We start from the raw sequence: 18,679 nt of genomic DNA, 5'->3' as shown, positions 1-18,679 counted from the left end.
TCTCACATATACTTATTTTAGACTTAACGCAACAACGTTAGGCATAAAATTGTATTGATACGCTCAGGAGGTAAAGCGCTTGTCTTGGGATCAAGAGGTCACAGGTTCGATTCCCGGCTCCTCTGCACGTCACATTGGGTATTTGTATATTGTATTCTTTTTGCTTTATTATTGTATTGTTCTCAGCGCAGGGATGCTGCTGTTAATGTGAATTTCCCTGCGGGGATGAATAAAGTATCTATCTCCTCCGTGTTATATGTCAAAGTGTCCTTGGGCAAGACACTGAACCCCTAATGCCCCTGATAGCAGGTAGTTGCCTTGATGGCTGATGCTGCTATCGATTAGTTAGTGTGTTAAAGGTAAAAGTGTGAAGCACATTGTAAAGCGCTTTGGGAGGTCTTCATTGACTTGAAAAGTGCTGTGTAAATGTAGACCATTTACATTTACATTGTCCATGCTTCATTAAATTATCGGCTATTGTTCAAATTAATTTTCACTCTGGTGTTTTTTTCTATTATCTTACTATTCATCAAACCTAGGACTATTCTAGTAGCTTTTCTTCCATCTCCCCAAAAGCACATGTGGTACACTTTGATACCGTACGCAATATGATTTCATTGAAAATAAACATTTCAATAATTTTCTGCTGTATTTTTCCGGTGCATAAGGCGCACCAGATTATAGGGCGCACTTTTGTGTTAGTTTGTAAGGTGAAAACAGTTACCGAAAAATACAGTACAGTAATCCCTCGGTTATCCCGGTTAATGGGGACCAAAACCACCCGCGAAAAGTGAAAATCCGCAAAGTAAAAAATTATTATTATTATTATTATTTTCAATTAATTTTATTATTATTATTATTATTATTTAGACCCGGTTAATGGGGACCAAAACCACCCGCGAAAAGTGAGAATCTGCGAAGTAGCGACGCCCCTTCGAAAATGCTTAAAAGAAAAACCTTTTTTTTTTTTTTTTAAAATATTTTATTTTATTTTATTTTTTTTTGACCCGCGAAGCTCTGAACCCGCGAATGTGGAACCGCAAAGTTGCGAGGTCCCACTGTACATTTTATTTGTTTGTTTTCTTCGGGATGCGTTACCTTCATCTTGCCTCAGAGTGGTGCTGTTTCCCCCACCCTTGGTGTCTCTTTTGTTTTTTTCCCCCCGGTGAGTCGCCACTAGCCGCGATCTCTATCAGACGACGTCCGGGCAGTGTTTTCCTTTTTTCTTTCTTTATTTTCGTCCCAATGATGGCGGAGGACAGCGAATCCGCCGCCAGCCAACAGAGCTTGGAACTGGACGACCAGGACACTTGCGGGATAGACGGGGACAACGAGGAGGAGAACGAAATCGTGCAAGGGTGAGGATGGCCCTGTCGACATCACAGTTTATACGCGTGTATTTATGTTTGATTGCTTGGCGGCTAACGCAACTAGCAACCACAATCACTCAGCCTCATTTTGGGACTACCCTTTTCAACTAGCAACCTCGTTTGGAGTCGTTGGGCGAAACGCTGACGAGGTTGTTTATCTTGGTTACTTTTATCAAGCTACACTAGTCAGCGTCTTGACTTTAGTGGAAGGATGTCAGGCGAACCGTTAGCGAGTTAGCGCAGCTGTCATTCGTTGCTATGGCAGCTAACGTTAGCCCGCTGCCTCCCTGCCTGATACTATCTCCGGTCACTTCAAACGTGACTTTGTCTTTGTGTCCTCAGGAGCCCCGGTGGGGATCTGGGAGCCAAAAGAAAGAAGAAGAAGCAAAAAAGGAAGAAAGAGAAGCCAGCCTCCGGGGGAGCCAAGTCGGATTCTGCCTCTGACTCTCAGGAGATCAAGGTGAGCTCTCCATCCGTTAATACATAGTTCCCACAGACCAGGTGACCCCTCGATGGCAAAAAGCTATGTTTACACCACTTTATCAGCAAATTTCATCCAGTGTCTAATACTTTTAAAACCACCATGAGAAGACAGGGTGGTCCATATAATAAAGATTATATTATATACCGGAGCCATATCCCCCAAGTGGGAGGTGGCTAGACTCATTTCTGACTCTTTCCGGGAGATTGATACTGAGGAGGGGATTCCCAGCCCCCTCGCTCAACCCAACTGATGTGTTGGGACTCATTAGGTGACGAAACCCCCAATTCCATCCCCTAATGCCGAGCGCCAAGCAGGGAGGCAATGAGTACCAATGTTGTAGGTCTTAGGTATGACTCGGCCGAGGCTTGAACCACAACCTCCAGGTCTCGGGGCGGGTCACCGAGCTAGTATATTATTATATTATAAAGATACTCTCACATAACAGACAGCATACCTGTCAACCTCCACGGCTCCATGCCCTTACAAACAGTCGTATTTTCCCTTACAAAATACAAAATAATCTTACACCAAATTTTTTTGTTCGGAATGATGCATGATGGGAAATCCCCAGGAGGCAGACTCATGCGCACAGTAGCATCAAACCGCTCACTACGTTTGCAACAAAAAAAAATACGGAGATGGAGGCTACCGCGGCTAACTGGTTTGACTTGATTGACTTGCCGTTTCGTGATAGTCGCTGTATACCGGATGGTACCCATTATTGCCAAACTTGCGTTTTTCCGTACAGATTTTCTTGTACGTCGTACACGCCTTAAAATGCATAATAAACTTACTGTGTACGGCAAAAACGTACAGGTTGACAGGTATGAGACAGATATTAAAGCGGTGGACCCTTATGAATTAAGGAAAGAAACAACAGTCAGCAGAGATTGCAGATTTGCCTCCGATGCAGTACTATCATGTGTACTATTATCTCATACTGGCCAGAGGCTTTTACACATGTTAGCAGTTTCAAGCATGGAAATTGCTGGAGGCATACAATCAGTTTGCCAAGGGCTGGGTTGGTGATGTATGTTCAACTCCAATAAATGGGAAAGTAGTCAAAAGCCTTCATTTTAGCGCAATGCAAAACTTGTAATGCTGTGTTAAAATCTTGATGCGTTCTTGTGGTGTCATATTAATGTTCAATTGACCAGTTTTTATGCCTTTTTGGTTATCCAATTTGCCTTTTATCCCTTTCAGGTTACGCAAATTCATGCAATAGTTTACATCGTTATTTGAGTACAGACGTGATTATGTTTAACAAAGACAGGCATTACCAGTTTTATTTACAGCTGTACAGCATCTGTACAGATTATTTTGTGTGCTTTTACTTGTTTTTCTAATGCTACTTCTACAGTGTAAAGGGAGCACAAAAGCATTTGTAACTTCCACCTGGCAGCTAGAAAGCACCTTATTTACCACTGCATACGACAGAACATCCACTACACACAACACTTAATATCTAACATATGTCATCAAAGTTTAAGATGCTAACCTGCATATTTTGATGAAGCTTGTTTCCCGTTTATGCTTGCTAGCCATAACTTCCTCCGTTGTTCGGATAAAACCTTTGTCTTCTTATGACTGGTATATGGTAAAATCCAAACTTTATTGAACCTCCAGCGCGATTCGAACAACCGATGAAGAAGACCATTTTTACTTTGTAATCTCGGGTTTACTCTTTACCGCTACCCAGTGCCGATAACATGCCACCAGTAATGGAAAATACGCGGCTGTTGTGATGTCATACGAGAACTATGTATAAGAGCGTGTTTGGCCTTACTTCTTTGCAGCGTTGTCGTATATAAAGAGGAGTAGCTTTTCTTGATGAGGCTATCATAAACTGTGTTGGGCGCATTACTGAAATAAGTAATTAGTAACAGTTTACTTCATAAATCAGTCAATATACCGAAACCATATCCCCCTGGTGGGAGATGGCTAGAGCCAAGAACGCACTCACCAAACGTTCATTCCCCTTCGCTCTTCCCAACCTGACATTGAACATTAAGCCCACAACACAAAAAGTAATTGTGTTACTCCCCAGATTAGCGCGTTACTCTGAAAGTAAATATCTAGTTGCAAATTTCTGTATATACTCATATTGAAGCTGACCCCCTAAGACTGTTCCAAACAATAAAACAAATAGAGGAACATGTTTTCACCAACCTGTGGACGCAGTTTAATCTTCACATTTCTTGGCTTGTGCAATATTGAGCGCTTGCAAAGTAACACATTTGAAGCGCTCCATATCCATTTTGTCCTTTGTCCTCAAGCCACTTGAAGATTGCCTTCTTTATTTCTGGGTCCTTTTTTCTTCCGGAGCATTGTGTACTGTAAAGATTTTATAGATAAAAAGACCAAAATTATTTTACCAAAAATTATGCGCTTACTTTGCTCCATAGATTTCGATGTTTCTGAATAATCACGCACCTGACCCACTGATTTCAGTACAGTGGAACCTCGGTTCTCGACCATAATCCGTTCCAGAACCCTGTTCGAAAACCTATTTGTTCGATCACCGAAATCATTTTTCCCATTAAAAATAATGTAAATCGTTTTAATCTGTTCCATCACCCTGAATGTTCGTTTACAAGTCCTTTAGCACCCGGGTCTCCACAACAAGTGGGGAGCGGTTCATTGGAAAGGGGGCTCCGTTCCAACACCCTGAAAGTTGGACTCCGTCCCAACACCCTGAATGTTTACCTTGAAAGTTCAACGTAAACATAAAGCTAACCCAGGCTAATCGTACGTTCGCGTTATCGTAATCTTCCGTACGAAAGATTACGCTAACATGAACGTGTAAAAATAAAAAAAAGGATAAAGAAAATAATTATGAATAGGATTTCTTATCTTTGTGGTGGTCAGCAGAAGGCGCAGGTGGACAGTGGGGTATTCCCTAGCAAGATCAGACACTCGCACACCTCCTTCATATTTTGCTATTATTTCTTTCTTAAATGCAATAGTTGTACGCATTACTTTTCTTTTTTCACCTGTGGCAACTTTGTTGCTTGCACTGACTTTCTTCGGAGGCATACTTAGGGGCTAAAACACTTTGTACACCTATATTAAAAGCAAAAGCAAAACGAAGCACGTCCGCACGCGATAACAGTTGGTCACGAAAAGAGCGATCTACACCCGTACGCCGCTCAGCATCTCACCCTAGCGTACGCACTCACGCATTGCCAGCGTTCGAACTCCGATTTTTTGACCGAACAGCGAATTTCTCAAAATTTTTGGTCGGACTCCGATTTGTTCAAACTGAGAGGCGTTCGAAAACCGAGGTTCCACTGTATTTCATTTCTGTATACTTGTAAATACGGCTGTTACAGTTAAGGACGGTCAAAAGCGGTGTGTTACTTTGGCTGTAGAACGCCAATGGTGGCGTGTCCCCGCACACCTGACGCTGTTTTCACCGGCACTGTTTTCCGCTCTCCTTCAAGTTTTTTTACATCATGTCTTTTCGGATCACGTCACCTTTCGAAATAGCGACTATCGTGTAGTTCGATAGCAATTACAAATACAGTTCAGAGGTGCTGAGTTCGATTCTAGCTCGCAGGCTCCCTGTGCAAAGTTTTCATGTTCTCCCTGGTCGAATGTGGGTTTCCTCATGTTTCCCCCCCACATTCCAAAAACATCTGGGCAGGTTGATTGGTGCATCCAAATTTTAAAAACTGGTAATTAAGTCATTTGTATTATTGTATTGTACAGCTGTTTGTGTCCAAATATTTTGTTGTTTCTTTTTGTTAATTATATGTTTGTGTGTTTCTTGTGCTTTGCCCAAATAAAAAGCCACACGGTTAGAAGGGATTATCTACTTTCAAGTGTTAGATTTTATGTTGCAGAATGTTTTACTAAAGAAATATCAAAGAATTAAAAAAACAACACTTAAGAGAAGCAAAATGACTTGCCATTTTAACACTTTTGTATATTTCCGTTGTACAATGGTAATAAAGCTTTTGGGAACTTATGCTGAAGTAAATTCTGCACTGTAATGCACATCTTCCATGTTTCGTGGAGTCTTGACCAACCAAATTTGCCTGCTAGCTTTTTTTGTTTATAAGTTGAGGTTATTGGGTCCTGGTCTGCTAGTTATATTGAGAAAAAAAGGAACATAGTGATCATAATCAGATCAGAAGAATTTAAAAGAATGTAAATATGTTTTCTGTTTATTGTTTAAACTCTGGAACATTTGGTTATTGACCTAAATATGCTACTCTTAAAAGAACATTTTGAGGAACTATTCCTCTCAATGTAAATTAAGCAACAAAGTTCCCCTGTTTTAATTCATGGGTGCAGCTATTTTGTCACATTGTGGAAACACATTATGATGTCAGTGTCGCGCTGAGCTAATTTTTTAAGATGAGTGTTATTGGTCGTTTCCTAAGCTTTAAAAAAACTGGGGAAAAAACAGATTTACTTCATTCAAATACACACTGGTCATAGAAAGCCTTTGGGATCTTTTTTCACTGAATAATGTTGAATAAACGCCCTCCTGGGACAAGCTAACAAAAAAGGAAGTAAAAATTTTACTCTCAACAAACAACATCAGTATATAAATAACACAACCACGTGAACCTGAGACACTAACCGTACAAAAGTACTTGACCTATCATTGCATTCTTCCTTGACTGCCATCATTTTTTCAGAAATGCAAACACAGCATTCATGATTACGTGGATGTCCTAACGAATTGCGTCGATAACGCACATTAAAAAATTTAAGGTGTCCTTTCACTATACATTACTTTTTAAAAACTTTTACAAGCTTTGATTTATTGTGCCACCTTTTTCTATTTCTACCTTTTAGAATCCTGGCTTGCCGATTCAGAAGCTGCAGGACATCCAAAGAGCTATGGAGCTGCTGTCCTGTCAAGGCCCAGCTAAGAGCATTGATGAGGCAGCCAAGCACAAGTACCAGTTCTGGGACACACAGCCGGTGCCCAAGTTGAGTAAGTCCACATTTATCTCCGTACACTAATTGATTGGTTGACAGCAACAGAAGTAAGACTGATAGTGGGTCATTTACAACGCAGACAGCACTACTACAAACAGAATAGTTAAACCCTGCACAAGTAGGGAAGTGATCTTATGGACATTAAAGGGACATTTTGTATTATTTAGCACCTCCTAGTGGTAAAAAAAATCATTGATTGAAAAAAAAATATTGATTTGAATAATGAGCACAAATACATTGACCATCATATAAACATGCATTTAAAAATACTTATAGGTAAAAAACTTAGTACCATAAATTCCTGACTACAAGCTGCTACTTTATTTTGCTATATTTGTGCAATATTTTTAATAGTCACAGCCCGCTCGGAATTATTTGTTATTTTGGCCATGAAAATGTCAGACAGTGTTATGAGTGACTAGTTTTGGCCCTTTTTTCCAGAACTTTCCAAACTGTCATAACATGGCAATTTTTACCATAAGTGTATGTTGAGATAACAGTTTAAAATGAAAAACAAAACAAGTCTTTGGATTTTTCATGATTATAATGAAGTAGGGTCAGGGTGACACAACACACTCTTTGGTTCAAGAGTAGGGCCCGACATCTTTCACTGGTTTACCCCTGCCGCATCATACCGGTGCTGTGCCCATCCTTTAGAAAGCGTCCAAACATCCCACTATCCTTTCACAGCACCCTTCCACTCTTTCTTATCACCAACAAGAGCTCTAGCTTCCACTATATTTAGATCTCTTTCCTCCAGTGCACTCATAACACCATCCATCCATGTCAATCGCGGCCTTCCTCTTGGTCTCCTTCTATTTACTTCTGCTCTGTAGATCCTCTTCAATATTCGCTCCTCATCCATCCTCTCCATGTGTCCAAACCAACCGAGTGACATGACTGCTTTCTTGTGTCGTTTTCATCTGGAGGGACGAAAGCATGACCAACTTGGGTACTAAAGTGCTTAACTTGTTTGGGTGTTTGGGCATTTGGGTTGGCCATGTTTAATTTTTTTTTGTGTTTTTTGCTACTTTTTCCTTTTTCTTTTCTTTGTTTTTGTGTATGTCTTTGTGTTTGTCTTGCTGTCGGTCACCCCTCTTGGGGAATATGACCAGGGTAGATGGATTCATAATGAAACAGAGACTGGAACTGAACATGGACACATGTTAAAACAAACAAACTGGAAATGGGAAGTGTTTTATATATATATATATATATATATATATATATATATATATATATATATATATATATATATATATGCCCAGAATGTTTTTGAGTCTTCCTGTCTTAGTTGTCCATACATTGTCAACTATTTTTCACCAGGCATTTTATAGGCCTGTGTGGTAGATAGTGAAACATGCCTGGAGACACATGGATGGAGACCCACATCATACATGACCCACCAGTACCCAAATTTGTTTCCCCTTTGACTAATAAAGCAATGTTTCAGTAATGATTCAAATGTTTTTATTGGTAACATATATCAAAAAATGCTTTACAAAATGCATTACTTATTATGTTTCATTTCTTGCCTGTGATTGTTCCATTGCCACACGTAGATGGTTGTGAGATACCGTTGTGGGAAGTTACTGCTACCCTGTGGGTGTTCTGGAGAACTACTTTGATTGAATTTGATTTTTTTTACTGTAACAGTTGCAGAGTTTTCTGTAATTTAAATAGCGTTTGTCAAAGGGGACACCAGCACGGCGTAGTGTTTAATATGTGCTTGATTATGTAATCGCTTCAGTCGTCTCCTTCTTGAATGGTCACATAATCCCAAAACACATGACGTACACAGTACAGCATCATCTAGTGGTCAAATATTACACACAGTCCCTTTAAATGAGTTCTGTGCTTGCAGATGAGGTGGTGACGAGTCACGGCCCAATCGAGGCAGACAAAGAAAATATCAGGCAGGAACCGTATTCCTTACCTCAAGGTTTTATGTGGGATACTTTAGATCTAAGCAACGCAGATGTAGTAAGTACATTTAATGTCTCAAATACAAGAAAACTACCTCGTGAGATAACCCAATCGGCCGGTGTGTTGTTTTAAAGCTTAAGGAGCTGTACACGTTATTAAATGAAAACTACGTGGAGGACGACGACAACATGTTAAGATTCGATTATTCACCAAGTTTCCTCAAATGGTAAGTGCGAATTTTTCCAGAGTTGCGATTTCAAGTTATGTCCTTTATTTTCCCTTTTAAGACCAGACCAGACCAGAATAAGATATTTGACATGGCCCCAAAATATTTATTTTCATGTCGGGGACATTTTCAACAGATTACTATGTATATATAAACACCGTTACTATTCAAGAGGTTTTTTTTTTATTTTTTATGAAGTTTGTGTTTCTTCCTCAGGGCTTTACGTCCGCCTGGTTGGTTACCTCAGTGGCACTGCGGCGTGAGAGTTTCTTCAAATAAAAAACTTGTTGGTTTTATCAGTGCCATCCCAGCAGATATACGCATTTATGACACGTGAGTGAGATATTGAATAATGGGTATAAAATATGGTTGCTTTGTTATACCAAATGATATATATATATATATATATATATATATATATATATATATATATATATTATTTTTTTTAATCCATACAACCTTAAATAGTTCTATGAGAAGTACAGTGGGGCAAACACGTATTTATTCAACCACCAATTGTGCAAGTTCTCCTACTTAAAATGGTTAGAAAGGCCTGTAATTGTCAGCATGGGTAAATCTCAACCATGAGAGACGGAATGTGGAAAAAAACAGAAAATCACATTGTTTGATTTTTGAACAATTTATTTACAAATGGGGTTTTTAAGGGTTATTGTTCTATCTTCGTTATTCATTATCTATTATCCGTTATCGGTCAGTTCATAATACGCTACAAAGCCTAGGAGCCGGGACACTTACTCTCAGCCAAAAGGCCAAGCTAAGGTCCTAGCCCTAAAGCTTTGCTGCGATCATTGCGAATGCACCGTTCCCGGAGGTACTGCAATACCGGGCCGATGCGTGGAGTGGACAGAGCAAGCTCTTATTCCATCTCCGAAATGCAAAAATCAAAGATCATGGCAAGAGGTACATACTCTCGACCAAAAGGCCAAGCTAAATGAGTGTGGAATGTATGTATTTGGTCACATACAAACAAGCAAGATTTCTGGCTGTCAAAGAGGTCTAATAAGGCTCCACTTGTTACCTTTATTCATGGCAGCTGTTTTAACTCATTACCAGTATAAGAAACACTGGTCCACAACCTCAGCCAGTCACACTCCAAACTCCACTATGGCCAAGACCAAAGAGCTGTCAAATGTCACCAGAAAAAAAATTGTAGACCAGCACCAGGTTGGTAAGACTGAATCCACAATAGGTAAAACACTTGATGTAAAGGAATCAACTGTGGGAGCAATTATTAGAAAATCCAATAAAAAATAATTAAAAGCCCAGAAAAAGAAGGGGTCTCTTTGATTGGTCTTGTGTTGTATTAAAATAATTTCCAAATATAACAAGTCAATCTTGTTGCCAACATTGTACTTCCACTAAAAAGTGTGATTAAATACAGTTCTGTATTGTACAACCAACTAAATAAGTATTTTGTGACAAAAGATACTTAAAAAAACGGAAATCTCATGTAAAAGTTGTTGAAAAACAACTTGTTTTTGGGCTGTACAACCTTTCCAATAGTCCCTTACTCTATTCATTAAAATGTGAAAAATAATTTTGCATTGACAGAAACTCAGCAAAGTGTAACTTTCAGGTTTTGGACATGTTTGATAATGTTTTGGTTGCCCCACACAGGATTGATGTTGCTTACTGTTATTCCAAGTGACGCTTACAGACTTTGTGTGAACGCTCAGACCCAAAGAAGATTAAAAGAAACATTGACTGGGAGAATGTGTTATAGTCAGATGAATAGAACTTTTGGGTAGAAAAACGGGTTCTCGTGTTTGGAGGCGACGCAATACTGAAGAACACCGTACCCACTGTGAATCATGGGGATGGAAACATCATTCTTTAGTGCTGTTTTATGCAAAGGGACTCGGACGACTGATCTGTGTAAAGGAAAGAATGAATGGGGCCATGTATTAACAGATTTTGAGAGAAAATCTCCATCAGCATGGGCATTAAAGATGAGACGTGGCTGGGTAGTTCAGCATGACGGCGATCCAAAACACACAGCCAGGGCGTCAAATGAGTGGCTTCTTAAGTATTTTAAGCTCCTGGAGTGGTCTAGCAAGTCTCCGGATCTCAATCTCATATAAAATATGTGGAGGGAGTTTTAATTCCGTGTTGCCCTATGACAGCCCCAAAACATCACTGTTTTAGAGGAGATTTGCATGGAGGAATGGGCCAACTTCTTTCTCTCATGGTTAAAATTAGTAAAACTATGACCATAACAGATTGTGTTTCTCATTTTAACAGTGAAGTAAGAATGATAATACTTAAATTTGGCAAAATGATCGTCCATTTATTTTTTTCCAGGACAAAGGTTTATTACAGGTGCTGTCCGGAATTTTCAACTTTCTTAATCTGTGATAGACTCTCATGGCTCAAAACTCAACTTATCCTTTATCTTTATCTATATATTAGAGGTAAGATTGGGCCCAAAAAAAAAAACAGCCCGACTTGGCCCTAGGGGCATAAAAGGCCGAATCAGCCCAAACATGACGGAATAACTTGATTTGTGCGACTGAGCCCGACAAAAACCCGAATTTTATCTGTGGGGAGGAAAGTTTATTTTGGCAGGCTCCCGACAACGAGAAGCCCGGCGCCGAGGTGCGCAGTTCGGCTCCAAAGCATGCACGCTACCTTGAAGACCTTGCAAGGTTGCTTTTTGCCGTCTCCGAAAACAAACAGCCCGGCACTGAGGTGCGGACTTCGGTGCCAAGGTGCGAACTTCAGAACCGATGTGCTCAAAATGCACTAACTACCTTGGAAGGGGGGATTTTGGCAATCTCGCACAATGAATATTCTAGCGCCTAAGTGCACTCTTCGGCTCCAAGGTGCGTAGCATGCACGCTACCCTGACTACCCCGAAAACAGATATTTGCCATTTCTGTCAACAAATGGCTTTCAGGGACGGAGAAAATCACCCTTCTGAAGTCGTCAGGGTAGCGTGCATACTGTGCACATCCTCCACGAAGAAAAAGACAGAACACATGACGAGTAGATGATAAAAAAAATATTAAAAAATCAGCGAGAGAGTGAAGCCTGGCCCCACTTCATGATTGACATTTTATGCTAGAATTTCCGTCCGGGTTCCGGTCAGGGCCCAAGATCTTACCTACCTTATATACATCTTTCATCTTTTGGGGGATTTGGGTTGGCGTTTGGACTGTATTAAAATACAGACTTTAACATTTAGATGCTACAGTAACAAAAAAAACTCCAATAGCATCTTCAATGTCCTTAAACCTGTCTTTGTTCTGTTTCAGGTTAAAGAGAATGGTGGAAATCAACTTCCTGTGTGTCCATAAGAAGCTGCGCTCAAAGCGAGTGGCGCCGGTGCTCATCCGAGAGATCACGCGGCGAGTCAACCTCAAAGGAATATTCCAGGCGGTGTACACAGCAGGCGTTGTGTTGCCCAAACCAGTGTCCACGTGCAGGTAAGCATTGAAAACACACTCGCATTTATAGGCAACGGGTTGGCGGCAAATGCAGAAATGTTCTCTTGTGATACTTCATCCTTCAGGTACTGGCACCGTTCTCTAAACCCCAGAAAGCTGGTGGAAGTTAAGTTCTCCCACCTGAGCAGAAACATGACCCTGCAAAGGACCATGAAACTCTACAGACTACCAGATGTAAAGCCCCCCCTCAGGTCAGATTCTCCCATAACAGAGAATTCACGTTATATAAATGCACATTGTCTCTGCCGCCTCAGAGCACAAAGACAGCAGGCTTGCGGCCGATGGAGCGGCGGGATATCCGGCAGGTGACGGAACTGCTTCAGAAGTATTTGAGGCGCTTCCAGCTGGCACCTTCCATGAGTGACGAGGATGTGGCTCACTGGCTCCTACCGCAGGAGAACATCATAGATACATACGTTGTCGAGGTACAATATAGCCCCGTTGGTTACATGGAAGGAATTGTCTTACTGTTATTCCGAAGTTTTCCCACATGTGGCCCTAAAGCTGAATATCAGGCTATTCATCTTGTGTTTAGAAGGAAAAAGTTTTATGATTTCTGCGTGCTGATTGCAGTTCCAAAAAAGAGGGGGGTGGGGGCGTTCGAGAGGTCATCGCTCTTCAAGGGATATTGAGCAAATTCTCAAATGGTAAAAGAAAACCATTTTTTCACAGTAGAGGTAAGATCTTGGGCCTTGGACCTGAATCTGGCCAGAAATCAGGCATAAAAATGTCCATCAATAAGTTGGGCTGGGCTCCCTCCTTGCCGTTTTTTTTTTGGAGGATATGCACAGCATGTACTTACTTTTACTCAAGTAATTATTTTGATGACCACTTTTTACTCGAGTTATATTCTAAAGTAACTGCACTTTCACTTTAGGAACATACTTCTGCGCTGTACATCAAGGCCACAAGTACGCTAAAAAAAGCCAAAAAAGGCACTTTTGCAAAGTACGCATGGTGCTGAAATGCAACTTCGGGTTTACTTCAGGCTCAGTCCCTCAAATCAAGTTCATAAGGTGGTTTTGGGCTGGTCGGGGTTTTTATACCCCGTAGGCTGGGCTGAATTCTTTTAGGCTCAATCCTATTCACACCTCATTAATTTACCCAATTTTCCTATATAATTCTGAGCTCTAATGGGCTATTGAAAAAGGGTTCAAACGTGTTTCCTTTACGGCGTGTGAGCATTTGTTTATTGTCTCTATGCAACATCTGTTCTTGTGCTTTACAGAGCCCTGGTGGCATCTTGACTGACTTTGCTAGTTTCTACACTTTACCCTCCACGGTGATGCATCACCCTCTACATCGGAGCTTGAAGGCCGCGTACTCCTTTTACAATGTGCACACGCAAACGCCGCTACTGGACCTAATAAATGACGCCCTAATCCTTGCCAAACTGGTAATTTAGTCATTTGTGTCTCGGGGTTTGAACATAATGCCCTAGTTTGTTTTTTCATGCTAGAACAGCTTGTGAAGTTTAGTTTCCCTCTAAGCGGATATTGACTGAGGATCTTTGACACTGTCTAGCGTAATCCCCCGTTTTTCGCAGTTAACAGGGACCAGAACCCCACTTAATATGTGCAAATCTGCTCACAGCAGTTCCGGATTTGATGTAATGGATCACGACCGCACAAGTGCAGTTCACAATATGGTGGACAGAATGGCAAAAGAGCTGCCAGGCCCGACAAAAATGCTTTTTAGTGGCCCACGCTCGCACCAATATGGGATTGGGAATAATGGATAGCGGCCGCACAAGTGCATTTAATTTTAGGCAGAAATGCAGTAAAGGCAAAAAAAACTGCCAGGCATAATAAAAGTGCGCTCCGATGATCCCCCGCTCGCAGCAATATGGGATTGGGGATAATGGATCACAACTGCGTGACTGCCGTTTATTTTAAGCGGAAATACAGTTACTCCATAAAAACACCTGCCAGACAAAAGTGCGGTCTGCCAGTCCCCCCTTGCAGCAATATGGGCCTTGGGATGATGGCACGGCTGCACCAGTGCAGTTTACTTTTTGGTGGACAAAATGATAAAATAATTAGAAAAGAAAAAACACCAAAAACATGCTGAACATTAAGCCCTCAAGGAACGGGTTGCCCAACTCTGCTTTAAAAGGAAAAGAAAATACCAGTATATTTCTTCTTCTCCAACAGAAAGGTTTTGACGTGTTCAATGCCTTGGATTTAATGGAGAATAAAGTTTTTCTGGAAAAGCTCAAGTTTGGTATAGGAGATGGAAATTTGCAGTATTACCTCTACAACTGGAAATGTCCTTCTATGGATGCCGATAAGGTCAGTAAGCAGGAATTGTTTACCTTTGACATCATGAACCAAAATTGAAAAAAAATGCATTTCTCTTTCAGGTTGGCCTGGTCCTTCAGTAACCCCGTACCTTCATGGCTGCTACATACACAAAAACACACATTAGAAAGCGAGGTCTGGTAACAACACACCCGCACACACAGGTCACGCGAACCAAATGGTCTTGAAAAAAAAGAACCCTTATTCCGGGAAAACTTTTTTTTTACACTGCGGCGGATTTTTTTCAGCTCTGAAAAAAACATTGTTTTTGACTCCTCAGCATTCTGAATGTGAGTGTCATGTTACGCCTAAGACGTCCATGCATGGAGGTCCCTGGCATGCCCGCATTATTCTAAACAGTATCTTAACACCATAAATAAGAAGCTATTTTGTCCTTGGTTTTTGGAACTTTGTCTCTCAGTACTACTGAGCCTCAGCAATAGGAGGCTGTTCGTGCAGTACATATCATTCTACTGCTGGGTACTTACATTTGGTACACACAGACTTGTATGCTGTCATACAGTCATTAAACCAACTGGTGCATTTTTTTGCATAAAATATTGAGTTGCTATATTTTCAGTACTATAAGGCGCACCTCCAAAAATAGGCCCGTTATACAGTTCTCATATATAAGCCGCATGGAATTAAAACGACAATGATTGCAATGATTGATCAGTCGAGAAATGTCGCTGACCAATATCGTAAAAGATTACATACAATGGGAATTGAACCTGGGTTGCGGCAGTAAGAATGCCGAGACTTAACCACTAGACCACGACTGATACAAATGTGACACAGCTATTTTTACTCACAGTGCCAGAAATGAATGTTAGAGAATGGAGAAATACCGAAAATCATGCTGAAAGATATAAAGAAACGGAAATAAAACTTAACAAGGGAAACTGGTGTATCAGATTAATGAATCGGACTTTGCGTTTATTAATATCTTTTAGGACGAAATTTCTGTCATCTCCATTCTCCAATCTTCGTTTTTGGCAATATGATTAAAAATAGTGGGATAATGAGATAAAATCGGATGCCTTTTCGTATGTTATGTATCATACGTCTGCTAGTGGTTAGGTTCCAGTGCTCTCAGTCCTGCCCGGGTTCTTTTCCTGTTGCATACAATATTTTGCGATTTTTGTTAGCAATGTTTATAGAGTGATTAATCATTCCACAAATACGCTAATATACCTCAAAACCTCTTGTAGTGTCGCACACAAATAGACAATGTATGCAATTCCCATTATATCCACATATAAGGCGTACTTTCAGATTTCTGGCCAGTCATAGGTTTTTAGGTGGGCCTTATAGTCTGGAAAATATGGTACTTGTAGAGCATGATGCCATGTCCTCAGTTTAGATTTTTTTAAATTATTTTTTCATGGAGAATGTATTACATCGATGAAGCACAATTTTTCAGTTTTCAAAGTATTCTCAAGTACTTGGTACTTCTGAGTGTGAGAGTGAGCTGCTACCATGTTACAATGCCCTACCGTTCAAATAATCTTGAAAGCTGAGAATGAAGAAAGTGTTTGATCCGGTCTGACCAGCTATTAGTAAAAGGAAGTTGGTTTAAAGATTTTCTTTACGATATTTTGTGTTTGTTTTTCTCATGATTCAAACCACAGGATTTTACGCTGGATTGATTTTTTGGGAATATAAATAAACTAGCAAAATAAATCTGTTGTTATTCATCTTAGATGGTGGCCATTTTGAGACACAGTTGCTCAGCCAACGACCAATCACGGCCTTCCTTGCTAACATCACATGATCAAATTCAGGACGTACCGTATTTTCCACGTTATAAGGGGCACCATGGAAAAATGGTCTTATGTGATATATTTTCATACAGGCTATAAGATACATGGAAATAAACCCACCACGAGTTGCATAAAAATGAATGCAGTGAAATAAAATTAATTTATTTCACAGAACATAAATTAACATTATGACATATGGCTAACTCACAAAAAAATAATTCATTTTTTAAATGGCTACTGTGCTGTCCTCACTCTGAAGTACCTCCTTTTTCGCCAGCTAGACAGCTAGTGAACGATGTCACGAATAACCCGACTTCTTTTCTTCAGTTGCTGTATTTTTCGGACAAAGTACGATTGACAAGTACAAAAAAAGTCCCGTTAGCTTGCTAACTACACAGATAATAAATGCATCACATTTCAAGCTAAGACAGGCTAACATCAATTCAAACGAGTATGTAATTGAGTACAAAACATTACCATGAACAAAAATCTTCAAATAATCACAATACGTTTCATACTTACATACATACTTTTTGTTTTTAGCAGGTTCGGATTATAGTTGCATTCATTCATTCCTACGGAGAATTATTAAGATGATAACCACAAGAGGGCACTTAAAGACCACTCTGTGTTTCTCAAAGGCAGAACAGTAACCGTATGCAAAATCTTTTGATTATAACTATGCATTTCTGTTTTTATCTACCGTGTTTTCCAGTATATAAGGCGCACTGGATTATAAGGTGCACCTTCAAGTTTCTTTTTAGGTGCTCTTTATAGTCCGTAAAATACTGTTGCAGCTGAGCTGCGATTAAAGTGCTGAGCAACTGTGACAAAATTGCCGCCACTGAGATGGTTTAAAACAAAAGACTAGCCCTACTTATTTCTATTCGTTTGATTTTTTTTTTTTTTTTTTTTTTTTTTTTTAGAAAATTTCGGTTATTTTTTAAAAATCCATTTATATAAAGTCATATTATAGCCTACATATAAAAAGTTCTGGATGTTGCCTGTGCGGTATGTTTTCCCATCAAATGATTGATTTGCTTTGGATAATGTAAAACTAAGCGGCGCATTTCTTAACATTATACTATATGTTGCTGCCCTCAGAAAACTACATCTTTTAAAAAAAATTCCAACTCGAACTAAATCGTCAGTTCAAACACACGCACCAAAACATAGATACAACCACAGTCAGGTTGGCATCGGGTCTGTCATTATGTCAATAAAGTCTAAAAATGAAGAGAAGACCAATCAGCAAACTCTTGTCTTCCTGTTGTAGAATGTAAGAGGGGACAACATTTAAGCATTTCAAAGAACAGGCTTATTAAAGGCATTTTTTTGCGTGTGTGTGTAATTTCATTTTATAATGTAATCGCACTTTCCGTTGAATTTTTGGGATTGTCTGTGGTAAAGAGGATTATATTTTTTTGTCTTGATTCTTATCCATTCCATTTGCTTTATATACTCTACCTGTGTGTCTGAACCAGAACTACTGTATTTAAGTTGTCGTGCAACTTAACACACGAAAAATGAAGTGTTTTTTTTTCTTCCTGCAAAACCAGAAAACTGAGGATCTCGTTTGTTGTTCCATTCTTATATTTCTCGTGTTTTACGTGCTTTTCCTCTCCTCCCTTTACACAAATGAAGCAGTTATCCTAAGGCAACCCTTTTTAAAGGATAAAAGCTCGGAGTGAGACGGCTTTTCAGATCCAACACGGACGGATGCAGATTTCCTCTCTGAAATGTGTAAATCTTTCGCATGTTGCTGCGGCGATTGTTAGCCACACCCTTTAGTCAAAATTCCAGCCCTGAGAAACTGCCTTATTGGGATTTTTTTCCTTTAAGGCGTTTGGCATCACGGGGCAAACAAACGCATACAGCTTTATCAAATGGAAGAACAAAGGTTTTATTCAAATCCATTCTAAGCTGTGAAAAAAAAGGCTGAAAGAACTTGTACCAGCATCATTGTACGACACATGACATCATGCAATTAAAAATCTGTTTTGACAAATGCCGCCTATACCAGCATGGATATTTGAATAAATTCACATGATAAGATCGCGAAGGGCTCATTCAACTTTCTTATGCTTGTTTTGTATTATCCATCCATCCATTATCTGCACCGCTTACCCTCAGTAGGGTCGCGGGGGTACTGGAGCCCACCCCGAGCTGGACTCACTCATTCATTCA

The 18,679-nt window shown here is 40.0% G+C and overlaps 1 protein-coding gene and 1 pseudogene across 1 annotated transcript; one reads left to right on the top strand and one right to left on the bottom strand.

The window, feature by feature from the left end:
• Window positions 1-1,157: 1,157 nt before the first annotated feature.
• nmt2 (N-myristoyltransferase 2) lies at window positions 1,158-18,554 on the top strand. The gene is made up of 12 exons (XM_088327169.1): window positions 1,158-1,358; window positions 1,713-1,830; window positions 6,664-6,805; window positions 8,675-8,793; window positions 8,871-8,962; window positions 9,179-9,295; window positions 12,238-12,408; window positions 12,495-12,603; window positions 12,684-12,854; window positions 13,658-13,825; window positions 14,583-14,720; window positions 14,792-18,554. The coding sequence occupies exons 1-12, from the start codon at window positions 1,246-1,248 to the stop codon at window positions 14,810-14,812; spliced, it is 1,479 nt and encodes a 492-aa protein (XP_088183295.1). The 5' UTR covers window positions 1,158-1,245; the 3' UTR covers window positions 14,813-18,554.
• Window positions 9,773-9,914, bottom strand: LOC148372559 (U2 spliceosomal RNA; annotated as a pseudogene).
• Window positions 18,555-18,679: the final 125 nt, after the last annotated feature.

This window comes from Urocampus carinirostris, chromosome 2 (assembly GCF_059441175.1).
Source record: "Urocampus carinirostris isolate Australia breed hairy pipefish chromosome 2, RoL_Ucar_1.0, whole genome shotgun sequence".
NCBI lineage: Eukaryota > Metazoa > Chordata > Actinopteri > Syngnathiformes > Syngnathidae > Urocampus > Urocampus carinirostris.
Note: the sequence above shows the minus strand (reverse complement) of the source record. Positions and strands in the feature narration are given on the sequence as shown.

What these genes read in the sequence shown, in the direction of transcription:
- nmt2 (XM_088327169.1), top strand. Translation starts at nt 1,246, where the DNA reads ATGATGGCGGAGGACAGCGAATCCGCCGCCAGCCAACAGAGCTTGGAA. An exon ending in AAACCAGTGTCCACGTGCAG is followed by an intron (nt 12,409 to 12,494) that starts GTAAGCATTGAA and finishes TTCATCCTTCAG; the next exon opens with GTACTGGCACCGTTCTCTAA. An exon ending in TAGATACATACGTTGTCGAG is followed by an intron (nt 12,855 to 13,657) that starts GTACAATATAGC and finishes TGTGCTTTACAG; the next exon opens with AGCCCTGGTGGCATCTTGAC.